Source organism: Eubalaena glacialis, chromosome 4, assembly GCF_028564815.1.
Source record: "Eubalaena glacialis isolate mEubGla1 chromosome 4, mEubGla1.1.hap2.+ XY, whole genome shotgun sequence".
In the NCBI taxonomy this organism is placed as follows: Eukaryota; Metazoa; Chordata; class Mammalia; order Artiodactyla; family Balaenidae; genus Eubalaena; species Eubalaena glacialis.
The window spans coordinates 109,933,598-109,951,143 of record NC_083719.1 but is presented as its reverse complement, the minus strand read 5'-3'; the positions used below and the strand labels follow the sequence as shown (position 1 = coordinate 109,951,143).

The window sequence follows — 17,546 nt, the reverse complement described above, 5'->3', positions numbered from 1 at the left end:
GATAGCTAGTGGGAAGCAACCACATAGCACAGGGAGATCAGCTCGGTGCCTTGTGACCACCTAGAGGGGTGGGATAGGGAGGATGGGAGGGAGACACAAGAGGGAGGCGATATGGGGATATATGTATATGTATAGCTGATTCACTTTGTTATAAAGCAGAAACTAACACACCATTGTAAAGCAATTATACTCCAATAAAGATGTTTAAAAAAAAAAAAGAATAGGATGAATGTTTCACTCATTCCCTGTTTAGTGGAAATTTTTATTTGTAATTAATTTTTATAAATATCAGTTATACATATTAGTAGAAAACAGTTTTTTCTCCCACCTTTAACAGTATAGCATCCTATTATTTTTTATAATTCATGTTCATTCAGATAGCAGCTATTTATTAAGTACCTACTATGGGCTAGTTGCAGTGTCAGACATGTGTTTTAGAAAGCGTGCATTTTATAGAAAAATAGAAGTTCTACTTTTTCTTAACTTGATTAGTTCATTCATTTTAATAAAGTAAAAATGTGACAGAAATAAGTCTTTTTTTCTTTATAATTTGACACTTTTCAAAGCTAAAGGGGCTTATTAAAAGCTGTTTATTTTAATAATACAAATCCATTATCATGTATAAAGTACACTATAGTTGCTAGATATACTCAACTTCTCTGGTTTAACAGGGAATAGGAAATTAATGCATTTAACAAAGCACAGACTTTGTTATGAACGGCTTTTTCTTGCACATTCTTAATTGTGAATCAAGGATATTTGAGCACCATTTCTTATTTTCTTTAAACTTCCAATTAATCAACAAGTACTTATCGAGCACTTATTATATGCCAGGCACTCTGCTAGGCCCTGAGAATACAGTGGTGAACCAGACACAGTTCCTGCCTCAACAGATTTTTAGTTAGTGAAAGTCAGACAAGCAATACAATACAGTATACAATTACAGTATACTGTAGTTAATTTTTGGACAAGACTAAGAGCGTGATGTGATAGAAATGAGGAGGAACACCCAGTTCAGTCTTGGAGTATCACAAAAGGCTTTCTTAAAGAAGTGAGCCTAAACTTGAAGAATTAGCCTGACAGTTGGGAAGAGAAATGTTCTAGGAAAAAGCAGTAGCATGTGCACAGACCTAAGTGCAAGAGATCATTGAGTGTGGAAAGAATGTGAACAAATCAATGTGGGTGGAGCACAGTGTGGATATAAGTAAAGGAAGTGAAAGGAAATAAAGAAGTGAGCAAGAGCCAGATCATGAAGGGCATTGTGGGTTACACTGAGGAATTTGGACTTATGCTTTGGGTAAGCAGTTGGGTACCAGTGAGGGTGTGTTACTTTGGGTCTTCCTCCTGGTTTTTAACAGGTGCCAAGACAGGTTTAAACATGCAAGGATTTTATTATTACTAGGTGAGAGAAATGAAGAGGGAGCTGGGAAGGGTTCAGAAAGCCCTCAGATTGTGGTGCAAGTTTGACCTTGAGTGAAAGAGAGGAATAAAAGCTTGAGTGGACATCTTCCAGCCTGCCATATAGTCCAAGGAAGGTTTGATAAGGCTGTGGATGAGTCTTTGAGTCAGAGTTGATTGTCAGAAGTGACCCATGTCTTGCCAACATGGGCCTGCCTTACTATAGCTGCTGTGTTCAGTCATTGGCTAGGCACAGCCTGTGGGATATGTGGCCCTGCACAAACATGGCAGTGAATTTAAGAACACAGCAGCTGGGGTGCTTGGCCAATTGCAGTTCTTATAGCTGGAGAGTTTTGTGGTGCATTCTCAAGGCAACAACAGAAGAGTTTTCACAATATAGAAACATGATCAGATCAGATTTGTACCTGCAAAAGAATATTCTAATTGCTGTAGGAATAGATTCAGATGAGCCAGTGGGATTGAGAAAACACCCATATTAGAAGGCTGCTTATGATAGTCCAAGTGACAGATAATGGGGACATAGAGTAAAATTGTGTCCTTAAGGATAAAGAGTTGTTGAGAACTTTGTTGGGAGAAATAGAGTAGACAGGACTTGGTAATTAGGTAGAAGAGGTGAGGGGAGAGGGGGAGTCAGGGATGGCACTGAGCTATCGGGTTGTGTAATTGCATGGATATTGGTTCCATTCACTGGGAGGAACATGAGAAATTGGGAGTTGATGATTTTAGGTTTAGGCATGTCGAATTGGAAGTATTGGTAGGATATCCAAGTGAAGATATCCACTGTAGTTAGTTAGAGAGAGAGATGTATTCTGGTGGTAGCTGCTGTAAGATAATGAACGTATAATAATTTTAAAACAATAGAGGTTTTTTCTCAAAATTTTCCTCAAAGCAGTGTTTTAGAGGTCCAGTCTCCTTCCTTCTTGGAGATCTACCTTCTTTACAATATGGGCTCCAAGGTTGTGCTCACCTGCACAAAGCCAGTGGAAAGAGATTGAGTATGGAGAAGGCACATTCCCTTCAAAACCACCTCAACCTGACAGTGATATACATCACTTTTGCTCACATTCCATTGGTGGTAACTAATCATACAGCTTCACCTGTATATAAGGAGGTTTGAGAAATATGGTCCCTAGCTGGCCAGCTGCTTCCCACAGACTACTTGATGTTATGAAAGGGAGAACACAATCCTTTTTTAGATTGTTAGCTGTTTCTACCATGGATTTGAGAATTATTATCATATAAATGATAATTGAAAGCATAAGAATGAATGAGAAGGAAATATTGTTGAGGATAGAACCCTGGGGATGCTGGCTTTAAAGATGGAGTAGGGGAAGAGAATCACATAAAGGAGACTAAGAAAAAAAAACTTAGTGTGTGTTATCATGAGAACTGAGGGAAAAAAGTTCAAAGTGTAATGTAGTCAGCATCAAATATGATGTAAGGTAGTGTAAGATAGTATGGAGTGCATTAAGTAACAGGAAGGCTTTTGGTGGTGGCCTATGTGAGTAGTTTCAGTGGGGAGAATAGAAGCCAAAGTTGAGGAAAGACTCAGAGGTTAGTCTTCTTTTCTAAGATGTAAGCAGACATCCTCAAACTTCTTGGTTTCAGGACCCTTTTACACACATAGAAATTATTGAGGACCACAGAGAGCTTTTGTGTGTGTAGGTTACATTTATTGATATATACTGTATTAGAAATTAAAATTCAGAAAATTTTTAAAATATTTACTTAGTAACTCATTAAAAATAACACTAATAACCCTTTTTATGTTAATATAAATAACATATGTTTTGAAATAACTATATTTTCCAAGACAAGAAAACTTAGAGTGGCATTGTTTTACATTTTTGCAAAACTTTTTATTGTCTGGCTTAATAGAAACAGCTGGATTCTCATATCTTCTTCTGCATTCAGTCTTTTGTAATATGTTGTTTTGGTTGAAGTGTGTTAAGAAAATATAGTTTCACATAGATATGTAGCTAGAAAAAGGAATGTCCTCAAGAACCCCTTGAAAGGGTTGCAGGGTCCCCTTAGGGGGTCCTTGGACCACATTTTAAGAACTACTGAACTATAGGATTAGATATATGGGGAGAAGGTAGAAGAGTTCTGACTGTATTTAAATGTTGATGGAAAAGGAGGTTATAAGGAGGATGAGGTTGGAGATAGAGGTGATACTGGTAAAGTGGAAGGGCCTAGCTGACTTAGAAGAATTAGCTTTGGAAGGGAGGGAGGGAGGTACCTCTCAGGATTTTTCACAGATAGTCCCTGCACATAAAGGGGACTTGAATAATCTTACCTGTTATTACTGCTCAGGCAGGAAGGAGGCAGGATGAAAGTTGATTAAGTTTGGAGATTAAGTTTGGAGATTAAGTTTGGAGACAGCATGGTAGGAGAAGGAGAGTTCCCATATGGTGATTCTTCATGTGTACACACATATACATATGCATACTGTACGAGACAAAGTCATATGCTGAGAGTAAGAAGAGGTGATAGGGAAGGAGATTAAAGAGAGCAGGTAAGTTTTGAGGTAACTAGGAAAAAATGAAGAAAGAACTGAACAATGAAAATGGAAGGTTTGCTGCACATGCACTATAATTATAGAAACTCTTGTTATAGAAAAATACCTATTAGCAATTTGAAAAATACATTTGTCACTTTTTAAAACAGAAAAGTCCCCAGTTCTATCCTAGATAAACCTGCTAGATGGCTATTTAGGCCATCTTGATGAAGCATAACTAACAAGTAACTCAGCTGCTTGCTTCCAGGCTGGAATGTTACCCTCTCTGGGTCTTCAGACTCATCTTCTCTTGGTCAAGTGTGTGGCAGCTACTTATCTTGGGCAGCTGGGAGTCTGGTCCTGACAGGCTGCATTGGCTTTCCTGCTTCCATAGTGGCTGACCTCTGCTCTAGGAACTTTGGTTTCTTCTGTTACTTTATAATTTACCACTAGTTTAGAAAAACCAATTTCATACTTATTTGTCAGTAGACCCCTTTTCTTTATTTGCTCTTTGTTTTATTTTGTGTTCTGTTTTTTCAGCCAAGTGCTTAGGTGGTTTTCTTCTTAACTGTAGTTGCACAATATTGTAATCTTAAAACTGACTTTTTAAAAGATAAATTTATTTGGCAAATGTCAAATTATATAGATAACATTACTGTGCTTTTTTGAATCTTTAAAAACATTGTTTTAGATGAGAAAGGATTGAACATTTTACCTTGTATAGTGGAAGCTTATTTTTATTATTTATGTTTTATTTTTATTATTATATGTGGACTTATTAGTAAATTGTTATGTTGACATAAGCCATGACCAGAGGGAAACCATCCTGTTTCAAAAATAGGAAGCCAGCTTGAATTATTCTTACTTGTTTAAAGGTTTCCATCCATATCTGTTGGTCTGCTTTTGTACTTCCTTACCTCACCTTTTATTCCTGACGCATTGTGGCTTCTCTAACAGCCCTCTTTCATATGTATTTTACGTTTCTGCCATGTAGGTCTTTCACAGTTCTGCAGCCCCAGGCGGGCATTCTCTGAACAGGGTCCGCTCCGCCTGATCAGGAGCGCCTCTTTCTTTGCAGGTTTGCCATGTGCTGTGTGGGTAGACTAGTTGGTGTGCCCCAGCGTCTAGAATTCATAGTTAAGCTGTGGAAACAAGAGAGTAGAGAAATGCAGGTGGGGAAGGTGTAGTTGAGAAAACATTGCTTAGGAAGTTTAAGAACTTAATATCTTTCTACTGAATATGTTCTTAAAGTTTCCAGAAACTAAGTTATCAGTGGAATTGACATTTTCATGAAATTTCAGTTTGTCATTTCTTATTTTGTTATGTAATAATGATTTTAACTTTAGAATCCTAAACCAAAATATAGTATGAACATTATTTCTTATAATACCAGTGGAATTTCTAATGTGACACTATCTTGTTTCCATGGCTGAGTAGCTTCTGTATCATGGGTCATCAATCGCAGAAAATATCCTATCTTACTATTATTGTAAAATTTCAGATCTACACTATTCCATAAGAATGATTTCTCTTGGAGCTAAAATTTAGATGAACAAGCACCATTATATTCTGTAAAAGGCATATATGACTATGTTTGTTTACATCATTAAATAGATGATTATAGAGTATGTTCATGCTTCTGTATCCAGGAAGTTGTATCCAACTTCTTGTTTTAATTAATATTTATTTTTCTTACAAATGTAAGATACAAACAATGTATATATATTATAGAAAATTTGGAAAATATGAAAAATAGGCAAATATATTAGTCATCTTGTCAACTGGGAATCACCTTCTTAGTTTTTTTGTTTGTTTTAAAACAAAATTGGGGTTATACTGTTCAGCTTTCTTAAAATTTTTATTATGGAGAATTTTTAAACATACATTTTTATAGGCAGAATAGCAGACAACCATCATATACCAGTCACTTAGCCCCAGCAACCATCATTCTTACTGGTCAGTAGATTGCCTTTTTTTCATTTAGCAGTATATTGTGAATATATTCATATATCATTGAATATGCTTCTAAAATACTTATTTTAGTCATCCCTTGCTTCTTTAGGTATTACACCATAGATTATTTCATATTATATGTCAAATCTTCAGAGAGATCTCAAAGCTTGTTCAACTGAGTAATAGCTCTTGGTGTTGGGTTTGTGCCATGCTGTTGAAAAAAATAAAGGAATGCAATGAGATGAGCATGATTTAGTTTGCTACATAAAAGGAACAACATCAACCTGAATTTGATGTATTTTATAAGCACTGTATTTTATAAGTCACAGTTTTGTCTTGATTCGCAGTTCACAGCAACCCAATGGACATGCCTGGAAGAGAGCTGAATGAGGACAGAGACAGTGGCATAGCACGCTCTGGTAATGACAGGTTCATGTATTAATCCAATTTTTGATGAGATCACTGTTAGCTGACATTGATTTCCTTTTTTATCTTTGCTTTTATCATCCAGTTTTATGTGCACAGTTTGTTAGTATTGATATTAGCCTTACAAGAGGATGGTAGAAACAGCAGGGATAAATGTTTTAAATTAAAAATTTTTCATGTTTAATAGTAAATGTGCCTGGTGGAGCATGGCCTGGATGAATACACGCTGGCTTAGGCTTAGCCAGTATAAGAAAAATAATATTGCTCAAGAGACTGCTTAGATAGCATAGTAGAAAAAACACATTTGCTTATATCTGTTTTCTCCTAACTAGGGTTTAAAGTGTCAGACTGTCTCTTGCCCAGAGAAGCTTAGGCATTTTGAGCCAGTGTTATACATATTTCTTTGAAGTACGTACTCTTCCAAAATTTGACAAAGTTTTATTGAAACATTGTGAGGATTAAAAAGAAAAAAAAAAAAAAAACCCAGATTCTATCTTTAAAGAGCACAGCTTCTAATGAGAGAATAGCCAGGAAAATCATCTGTCATAGTTTATTGTTTGAGGTGTTCTGTGATAGTCCTGTACAGAGGTTCAGAAAAACGGCACCTAACTTAGTCTGGGCAAGGGGCAGGGTGTGAGTAAAGCTTTACAGAGTGTTGATACTTAAATAGGAGTTATCTGGCCAAAGGCATGAAAGAAGGATATTTCAGTTAAAAGGAAAAGTGTCAGGGCTCAGAGATCAGCATAAGAGAAAGATGGAGTACTCTTAGGTTTGAATTATCGTTAGGTATGAGAAACTTTATCCACTGTGATTATCTGTATGTGTTGTCACATTGCATGGCTCTGCTATCTAAATTGTTCACAAGTCAGTTTTGAGTCTAGATGGAGACTCCAAACTTCCCATATATTGTAATCCCTAGTTATGCGTGAGAAATTTCAAGAAAATTTTTCAGATACCTGGACTCTACTCTTGAAGATTCTTGATTTACCCTAGAGAAATGCTAGGCATCTGTATTTGAGGAACAAAAAATGAAAAACTCAACCACCGATTCTGATGGACAGCTAGAGTTAAGAACCACTACTCTAATAGGAGAAGTCTCATCTTTCAAATAATCTCACCCTTCTTTTCTAATTGAGTTATTTTTGTTCTTAGGGACTAATCTAGAGTGTATTTCTCTTAATACTGTTTGCATCTATGTAATCTAGAGATTTAGTTTTCTCTTCTGTGGCAGGAATTTAATTTTCATTATTTATCCAAGATTTCAGAAGTGATAAATTAATGTCTCTATACTTCATTTTCTTCATCTGTAAATTGAAGGGCCTGGCAAGACTGATATGTAAAGCTTCTTCAAGCCATTGAATTTATATATGCTGTTTAAGTTAATTGTGTATTTTCTTCCTTTTTCTGATTGGGTTACTTTTAATACCAGAATTTGATAAAACAAAGCTTTTCCAAATTTAGAGTAACATTTGATTTCTCACAGAAGCCGTACCCAGATTAGTTATACATGCCTAATCTTAGACTACAAAGTTTTATACTACTAATTGATAAAATGTGGTATTTTCAAGAAAGTAGTCCAGAATTAATTCATTGGCGGCCCAGATGTTTGCATGGCACATAGAGCTCTCCCCTTTACCGTTGAATTTGTCAAGAGAATTCAAATGAACATATTTTCATAATGATAATCTCTTAGTTTTCAGTCCCGGTGTCCAAAATAATATATCATCTGGCATGTATCTTTTTATAGATGATAATAATACTTCCCTTTTGATTACTTTACAAATTTTCAGTGTGTGTTTATAATGATGAAAATGGGAATCTAAAATATTTCTAAACAAAAGCAAGCCCTTGAGGTCTTTTTCTCTCTAGATTAAGTGGGGAGAAGGAGAGAATCCCCCCAAAAAAGAAAGGATTTTAGCTTTTGATACCCCAGGCAGGAAACAGAGCTTTTGGGTTGCAGAGAAGGGTTTTCAGAAGAGAATAATTTCCACAGTTAGGGGATTGCAGCACTTATAATCAGAGTGGACTCTATTGGGATGTGTTTGTTCCAGAGAGCAATGTTCCAGAGAGCAATCTATAGGATTTACTCTTTCTTGGAGCTTGATAGGTATAGTCATGACTCTTGGTAAAAGTACCCAAGCATTCAGAGGTGGCTACCTATGCACAAGTGATCCATGAGTACTTCTTTTTTTTTTTTTGGCTGCCACGCAGCACGTGGCATCTTGGTTCCCCGACCAGGGATCGAACCTGTGCCCCCTGCATTGGAATCGTGGAGTCTTAACCACTGGACCGCCCCGGAAGTCCCTCCATGAGTACTTTTAAATGACGTTTTAAATGGCATTCAAACACTTATTTTCAAATATAGCTTTTGTTCTTAAAATCCAGCTGCTGCATTGAAATTGAACCGCATCGTATTTAATTTAAGGACTAAGGATTCAGCTAAGCTAGGAGACAGTGTCATGGCCAAAGGAATAAAGCTTTATTTCAAAGTAGCATTTTCATCTGGGGTGGGGTGGGGAAGGTAAGGATGTCAAAAGGGGATTGTATCAGGGTCTCTTGCCAACTTACTTTTAATATGTGATTTTTTTCTGGGACCTTGCTCCAACAATGATGTATTTTTTTAAATGGAAATTTTAGAGCCTCATTCAGCAAAATGGAAAATTTGAGTCACCACTCTTAAATTTGTTAAAAAGAAATCTGTTCTTGTTTTTAGTAATTATTAACTTATACATTATACTTGTTCTTACTCTGACTTGACAGCATCTCTCAGCAGCTTGCTTATTACACCATTTCCCTCTCCAAACTCCTCACTTACCCGAAGTTGTGCCAGCAGCTACCAGCGACGCTGGCGACGTAGCCAAACAACAAGTTTGGAGAATGGGGTGTTTCCTAGATGGTACGTTGGGACTTTTAATTTACCACAAGATTGAATAGTTCCTTAAACACAATTGTGTATGTTAAGAGCCTGGACTTGTATTTTGTATTTTTAAAGTCTGGAACTGGAAACTTTTAAAGTGTACTACATTTTTAAAAATTGTGGTTAAGTTATGCATAACATACAGTTTACTATTTTAACCATTATTAGCTGTATAGTTCAGTGGCATTAAGTACCTTCACATTGTTGTGCAGCCATAGCCATTCACGTCTAGAACTTTTTTTTTTTTTAAATTAATTAATTTATTTATTTTGGGCTGTGTTGGGTCTTCGTTTCTGTGCAAGGGCTTTCTCTAGTTGTGGCAAGCGGGGGCCACTCTTCATCGTGGTGCACGGGCCTCTCACTATCGCGACCTCTCTTGTTGCGGAGCACAAGCTCCAGACGCGCAGGCTCAGTAGTTGTGGCTCACGGGCCTAGTTGCTCCGCGGCATGTGGGATCTTCCCAGACCAGGGCTCGAACCCGTGTCCCCTGCATTAGCAGGCAGATTCTCAACCACTGCGCCACCAGGGAAGCCCCAGAACTTTTTTATCTCCACAAAATGAACCTTTTTACACATTAAGCAATAATTCCCCATTCCTCCCTCCCCTTAGCTCCTGGGAACTACTATGCTATTTTTTTCTCTGTAAATTTGACTGCTCTACATACCTCATATAAGTCAAATCATAGAATATTTATCCTTTTATGTCTGCCTTATTCCACTTAGCATGCCTTCAGGGTTCATCCATGTTGTAACACGTATCAGAATTTCATTTTTTTTTTTATGACTAACATTCCATTGTATTCCATTGTATATACATATACATTCCATTGTATATACATTTTGTTTATCCACTCATCTGTCCTTGGACATTTGGATTGCTTCCACCTTTTGGCTGTGGTGAATATGCTGATATGAACGTGAGTCTACAAATACCTTTCAAGTCTCCGCTTTCAATTCTTTTGGTTATATGCCCAGAAGTGGAATTTCTGGATCATATCATAATTCTCTGTTGAAGTTTTTGAGGAACTGCCATACTCTTCACCACAGTGGCTGTACCATTTTACTTTCATTCCCACTAGAAATGGCCAGGGTGTTTTTTTTTTTTTTGGCCACGCTGCATATCTTAGTTCCCCGACCAGGGATTGAACACGTGTCCCCTGCACTGGAAGCGTGGAGTACTAACAACTGTACCACTAAGAAATTTCCCCCACTAGAACTGCACAAGAGTTCTAATTTCTCCACATCCTCACCAGTAGTTAATTTCCTTTTTTTTTTTTTTTTTAATAATAACCATCCTTATGGGTGTGAAGTGGTATCTCCTTGTAGTTTTGATTTGCATTTACCTGATGGCTAGTGATGTTGAGCATGTTTTTTTTTTTTTCAATTTTTTAAAATAAATAATTAATTAATTAATTTTTTTGGTTGTGTTGGGTCTTCGTTTCTGTGCGAGGGCTTTCTCTAGTCGCGGCAAGCGGAGGCCACTCTTTATCGCGGTGCGCGGGCCTCTCACTATCGCGGCCTCTCTTGTTGAGGAGCACAGGCTCCAGACGCGCAGGCTCAGTAGTTGTGGCTGATGGGCCCAGTTGCTCTGCGGCATGTGGGATCTTCCCAGACCAGGGCTCGAACCCGTGTCCCCTGCATTGGCAGGCGGATTCTCAACCAGTGCACCACCAGGGAAGCCCTGTTTTTATTTTCTTATTGGCCATACGTATGTTTTCTTTGGAGATAGTCTATTCAAGTGTTTTACCCATTTTTTAATCAGGTGTTTTTTTTGGTGGTTGTTGTTGAATTGTAGGAGTTCTTTATATATTTCTGGATATGCATCCCTTATCAGATATATGCTTTGCAAATATTTTGTCCCATTTGATTAGCTGCCCATTTATTCTGTTGATAGTTTCTTTTGATACACAGCAGTTTTTCATTTTTATGTAGCCCAATTTATCTATTTTTTTCTTTTGTTGCCTTTACCTTTGGTGTCATATCCAAGAAATCATTGCCATATCCAGTGTCATGAGGCTTTTACCCTATGTTTTCTTCTAAGGGTTTTATAGTTTTAACTCTTCTGTTTTGGTCTTTGATCCATTTACTGCATGTTTCGATATTTCATTTTTCATGTTTCTATTTTGGCAAGTTAATTCATTCTTGAAAGATTTTTTTTTAGTCTGTGTTAATTACAGCTAAAGATGATGAAGCTTCTTGTTTCCTTTTTTATTCACTCCCTTTATTCCTTCACCTTTGATTTTATTCCTGGAATCTAAAGGGGAGATAAGTAGATTCTAGAACAGTGAAGAGATTATATCAGACTCTGTCTATAAACCTTAAAATTCAGGCTCTTTTAGGTTGGTTATACATTGGGATTATCTACTTTTTTAGTGACTTCTAATTGAACAAAAATGTTTCCAATCTGACTCTCTATTAAAATTTCTTACAAAAATATGAGTATAAAGGAATAGCCAGTAGATTTCTCAAAGAGATACACAATTGGTATGAATTTTTAGATTTACGTGATAAAACACTGGAAGACCTTTAGCTTGCCTACATTTAATTAGCAAGGAGATTGAATTGTGAATTTAATTATTTTTATATATTTTTAAAATGAAAAACCATTTATTTTTAAGGTCTATAGAAGAAAGCTTTAATCTGTCAGAGGAGAGCTGTGGCCCTAACCCAGGGATTGTGAGGAAAAAGAAGATTGCAATTGGGGTAATCTTTTCATTATCCAAAGATGAAGATGAAAGTAACAAATTTAATGAATTCTTTTTTTCACATTTTCCTCTGTTTGAAAGCCACATGAACAAATTAAAGAGTGCAATAGAACAGGTAAGCATAGTCATGTTTATGGTTTGTTTATATTTTTTATTTTATTTTCCTTTGAATCTTATTCTCTTGCTTAAGCATTGTGTTTATTCATTTGGCAGAAAAATTAACAGAATCTGTGCAGGTACCCTACAAAGTGATCTGAGAGATGCAAAGTAGACTTCAGCTCCTTTTAAGAAGCCTACTACCTAAAAAAAAGATGTAAGGTCATTTATCCATTCAATAAATAAGTATTTGAGGGCCTAGAATGTGGCAGGCACTATTCTAGCAACTGAGGATAAGATGTGAAAAAAAGCAACACTCCTGACCTCATGGCATAGAAAATAAACAAATGAATATATAAGATTTTAGATGGTAATAAGTGCCGTGGAGAAAAATAAAACAGAAAGGTTTTTAAGGAATGCTGGATGGAAGGATTACAAATTTTTATAGGATAGTCAAGAAAGCTCCTGATAAAATGACATATGGTCCAGAGATACGGAGGAAGTCAGCTGTAACCATCTGAGAGAAGAATGCTCCAGGAGGGGCAAAGGAGTAAGCCTGATGCTTGAGCGTCAGTAAGGAGGAGTAAGGAGGCCAAAGTGGCTAAGTTAGAAATAGGACCAGATCATATAGGACCTTATAGGATACCATGGTATGAGCATTGGCATTTACTCTTAAGAAAGATGGGAAACCATTGGAGTGTTTTGAGCAGGGAAATGACATTCATGAGAATCACTCTTACTGCTGATGGAGAATAGATTTCTAGGGGCGAAGGTGGATGCTTTGGGATCAGTTACAAGGCTGTTGAAGTAATTCAGGTGAGAGATGGTGGATACTTAAAGCACTTTCGTGATGGAATTGGTGACAAGTGGTTGGATTCTGGATATTTTTGAAAATAGAGCTAAGGAGATTAGCTGATGGACCAAATTGGGGTTAAGAGAAAGAATAATAGAGATTCACTGGGGATTTTTCTTTTGAGCAGTAAGAAGGATGGAATTGCCAGTACTAAAATGGGAAAACTACAAATGGAACAGGTTTGGTGGAGGAAGATCAGCAGTTTGTTTGCAGTGCCTCCTGGACATCCAAGTTGTTGTGAGTCTAGAGTTTAGGGGAAAGGTCCAGGCTGGACAGTCACCAGTGTATAGATGGTATTTTAAGCCAAGAAACTGACTGAGGAGAGAAGAGAGGAGAGGAGATCCTAGGCCTGATTTGTAGAGCGTTTCAGTAGTTACAATTTGAGGAGTTGAGAACCAGCAGGGGAGACTGAGGATTGGCCATTCAAGTAGGAGGAAAAATAAGAGAGAGTGCTTTTTGGGGTGAGCCAGGTGAAGAAAGTAGTTTAAGAAGGTAGGAGTGATCAGTTGTGTCAAATGCTGCTGATAGTGCATGTAATAAATTGATGTAAAGTAAGAAAATTGTGAATATACGATAGAACATAAAGATAACTAAAAAAGAAGGAAAATCAAAGTTTTTTAGGAGTTCATAGGGAAGAAAAATGACTTCCTACTGGGAAGATGTTTCGTTTGAACTGCATCTTAAAGGATGTGTAGGATTTTTTAAACATAAAGTTTTGAAAAATGGATATTGCAGAATAACAAGAAAAATTGATATCCTTGTCGCCCAAAGGTAACTCATTAACATTTTGCTGAAAGTCTTACCCAGGCCTTTTCTGTGCGTATTGTACTTTTACTTGATTGGGACTGTGCTGTGTTCATGCTGTTTTAATTAGGTGCCCATTTTGAAAAATTCATCATTGTTAACATACACATTTCTCATTTTAAATGGTTCTTGAATATACTTTAGTGGCTTTCCTCCATTTAAGTAACTTTTTTATTAGGTCATTTCTGCTTTTTCACAGTTATAGCTACACTGCAGTTAACGTCTTGGTGAATTTTCCAGATTATATTTTATAAGAGATTCCTATAAGTTGAACTATCAGTGGGTGTAACTAAAGTTCTTAATCCCTGTGACAATATGCAGAAAGGAAAAGATACAAAGAGGAGTAGTGAGTGGTATGGCTGGCAGAGTTAATGGTGACCAGATCACAGAGAGTCTAGAATGCTTGCCAGAATTTTTGACTTTGTTAGGCTGTCTTCAAATTGTACTCTAGGAACGTTATTTTGGCAGTATGTTTAAAAGAGACTAGGAAAAGAGACTAGAGTTGCAAGACCAATTAGAATGTTCTAGAAAGCAGAGGATGCATTTCAGTAACTCATTAGTGTCTGAGGATCATCTGCCTCTAGAGAAGACACTATATTAGTTATTTACATTAAATCTGTTAAAAAGACAAATAGATCATTAGCAGTACCTTTTTACTGAGCAGATGAGTAAAGTCCATTTTCGTTTACTTTTTCAGAAGTTCAGCACTGGTGACATTTTCTACAGTTTGCTGCTGTCTCTTTTTGTAGTCTGTTGTTGCCAAAGTCAGTACGTGGAATATTAAGCTGTGGCTGAACTGACATTTCAGTTACTGGGAGAAGTGTTTAAACTTTGTATAAAACTTGAAATATTCAGGCACTATAGAACTCATTAAACATTACTTTTTAAATGTTTTGTTCATTCTACAACCTAAAATGCACATTGCAGTACTTAGAGTTGTGTGGATATTTGTTCAAGTTTAACATCTCATTTCTTAATAAAGCTGAAAGATAAAGCTGAGTGAATACTTTCATATAAATGAATAGAACTTAAGTTAGAACGTTCTGTAGTTGGTAAGTAATCATAGAATATAGTAAACACTGAACCATCCAAATAAGTTATGTTCTAGGGCCAGTTTTCAAACTATCACTTACTTATTTTTTTAATGAAAATCTATGGATTCTGTTTCTGAGCACTGCGGGAATTATTTCAAAGTCTGCGCTACCTTTTGAGATCTATAATGTAAAATTTTTTATTGTTAGTAAAATTAAGGAAGAATACTGCTCGATTCTAGCTAAAGAATATTTACTTCTTTATAGATTGGGAGTCTCTCAGCAGTTAGTGAAAACATAAAGTTAACTGTCACTTTTACCCTATTGAAGCTTTTGGATGAACATGAACGATTCTGGCCTGAAGTAGTCTAACATTTTCTTAAATATATGTTTAAACATTTTAAAAATAATGTGTAATTACATAAGTAATGCATAATTACATTCTTTTTGAAAAAGTTTAAAAAATTTCAAAGTTCTTTATGATATCCATATTCTAATCCTGATCCCCTTTTTGTCTACCTAAAGCAGGACTTCTCAACTTCGGCTAAATATGTTTTTAAGAAAGCAAATATTACTAATAACTTGATACATCTTTCAGTAGCATCTTTATATTTTAGATTTTAAAAAAGGATTTAGTTAACAGAACCATTATTTATGAAATATTAGTGAAACCCAGGAGCTGTTGTTACTGACGTATCATTTTATGATCTGTTTGGGAGAAAAAAGTTTTATGTAACCCAGAAACTGTCAATATCATCCTCGTTGTGTGTTGACATTCTGTGGTTTGACAGTTAAGTAAGAGGCTTGCCATTGGAAAAATTTGAATTTTATTATACTCATTAAGTGACCAAAGGTGCAAAAAGAAAAAAAAAAAGAAAGCCACTAGAAATATGTGTGCCTTCTTTATGTATATCTAGTTAAGAATGATGGGTAGAATGTTGTGGAAATATGTGACTTTGTCTTTTACTTTTTTTCCCCCCATATTTTGCCCATGATCAGTATAAGAATTAACTATTTGATTACTTTCAAGGCTATGAAAATGAGCCGGAGATCAGCTGATGCCAGTCAGAGGAGTTTGGCATATAATCGAATAGTTGATGCCCTAAATGAATTCAGGTACATATTCTCCAGCTTTTCATAATATAGCACTGTTTCGCAGTGTACACTGGAAAATTTATTTATTTTTTTAACTTATTCTAATAAACTTTAATTCTTTAAATTTCTCTGTCCCATAGTCAAATGAGGGTGTAATTCAGTGGGCCATTGACTCCTTTGTTATTAAATATAAAAGTGCTTGGAATTCAAGCACACTTGGGAGGATCAGTGGTATGGTTTCTAGCACTGGACCACTAGACAAGCAGATATGACCAGAAGAGACCCTTGTTTTAGCAGAAATGTGCTTGGTCTTTTGTTGGGCTCCTAGATGTAAGGGCTGGTTAAGTGTTATTTAACCAGTGATGGTAATCACATGTTCTTAGATACGTGGAATACAAAGATACATGGATATAGGGAATATGAACTTGATGTTCCATATAACTCTGTTGCTTAATCCTTTCTTTAGCAGTATTTTCTGACACAACAAAGCTTGGAGCCTGAAGCTCCAGCAAGTGCTGTAACTGCACTCTGATTATGGCAAGGAAACATACTACGTATGAACTTATGTTGGGAATCACGCTAAGTGACTGATGTGTTTCTGTCTCAAAGAGATTCATTTCAGTTTTACTTCATCCTCTCATCCTCTCAGTCTTTCCTCCTTTAGACTGGAGAAATAGTATAACACTTAGCACAAGAACTCAGACTTCAGTATCTGACAGACAGACCTGTGGGCTAACCCTGGCTCTGCCTTTTACTACCCCTAATGACCTTGGGCAGATTTGTTAGCATTTTTGACCCTTAGTTTTCTAATGTAATACCTGTGAATTCAATTTAGTAATAATCTAATAGATTGTTGTAAAGATAGAATGAGATAATGTATGTAAAGTGATTAGCAGAAGGCCCAACATTAGTGCGACCGCTGTTTTCTATGACAAATATAACCTACAGCAGTGCTTCTTAAAAGTCATTCACAGCTCTCCTTCACAGTATTGACAAATCTGCATATCATCTATGCCATTTTAATTTGATGTTTTCTCTTTAAATTGACCCTATTTTATACCTAAATAAGTATATTTCAGAATGTGTGCATCATTACCCTAAATGGGGAATCAACCTTCTTTGCTGTAATAAGCAAGTTGTAAAAATGAATGCATAATAATTAAAATCTAAAATATGTATCTGTGTACCACCTAAGGTTTATTATCACCAGTAGTCCATGTACCTCACTTTTGTTCATTGGCTCGTGTTGTATGGCCCCTTATTGGGTTAGGGGTCTTCTGGATTGTTTGTTTAAATATGAACTGTTACATTTTGAAGTGAAAGCCTATTTTAGCCTGTGATATTGCAGGATTGCTACTGTGAAACTGTAGGCATGTCATGTATATACTTTTTTTTTTTTAATGGAAATGACTAAGGAGTTGTGTATTTAGTAAATTTGATAATAAGAGAACTCATGTTTGTTTTCAACTTTGATCCTTTTTTATTCTTCATTTTTCTCTTTTTGTGTTAAACCACAGTGAAAGTAAATCTGGTTTTTTAAACCTCTCTCAAAAGGAGAGATTTCATTGCCTCAGCCATATTCTAGAATCTTTGAATTTATGATAAAATAACTTATTTTCCTAAATAAAAGGTATGTTTTATAGAAGTGTTCTGTATGATTTTTGAGATGGAATTATAGGTAACCATTAAATAGAAATTGTATGGTAAAAATAACCTAAATTAGTATGGAATATTTCATCATGTTTTTAATT

General features: G+C 36.0%; 1 protein-coding gene across 3 annotated transcripts in view; it reads left to right on the top strand.

Moving 5' to 3' along the window:
- Positions 1 to 17,546, top strand: part of FNIP1 (folliculin interacting protein 1) — a 121,862-nt gene that overhangs the window by 63,262 nt on the left and 41,054 nt on the right. For 2 of the 3 annotated variants that reach the window (XM_061189566.1, XM_061189564.1), the window contains exons 7-11: positions 4,911 to 4,994; positions 6,217 to 6,288; positions 9,056 to 9,191; positions 11,830 to 12,031; positions 15,731 to 15,816. In XM_061189566.1, coding sequence (XP_061045549.1) covers positions 4,911 to 4,994; positions 6,217 to 6,288; positions 9,056 to 9,191; positions 11,830 to 12,031; positions 15,731 to 15,816 — 580 coding nt within the window. The remainder of the gene's footprint in view (positions 1 to 4,910; positions 4,995 to 6,216; positions 6,289 to 9,055; positions 9,192 to 11,829; positions 12,032 to 15,730; positions 15,817 to 17,546) is intronic. The other variant, XM_061189565.1, reaches the window with a different exon arrangement.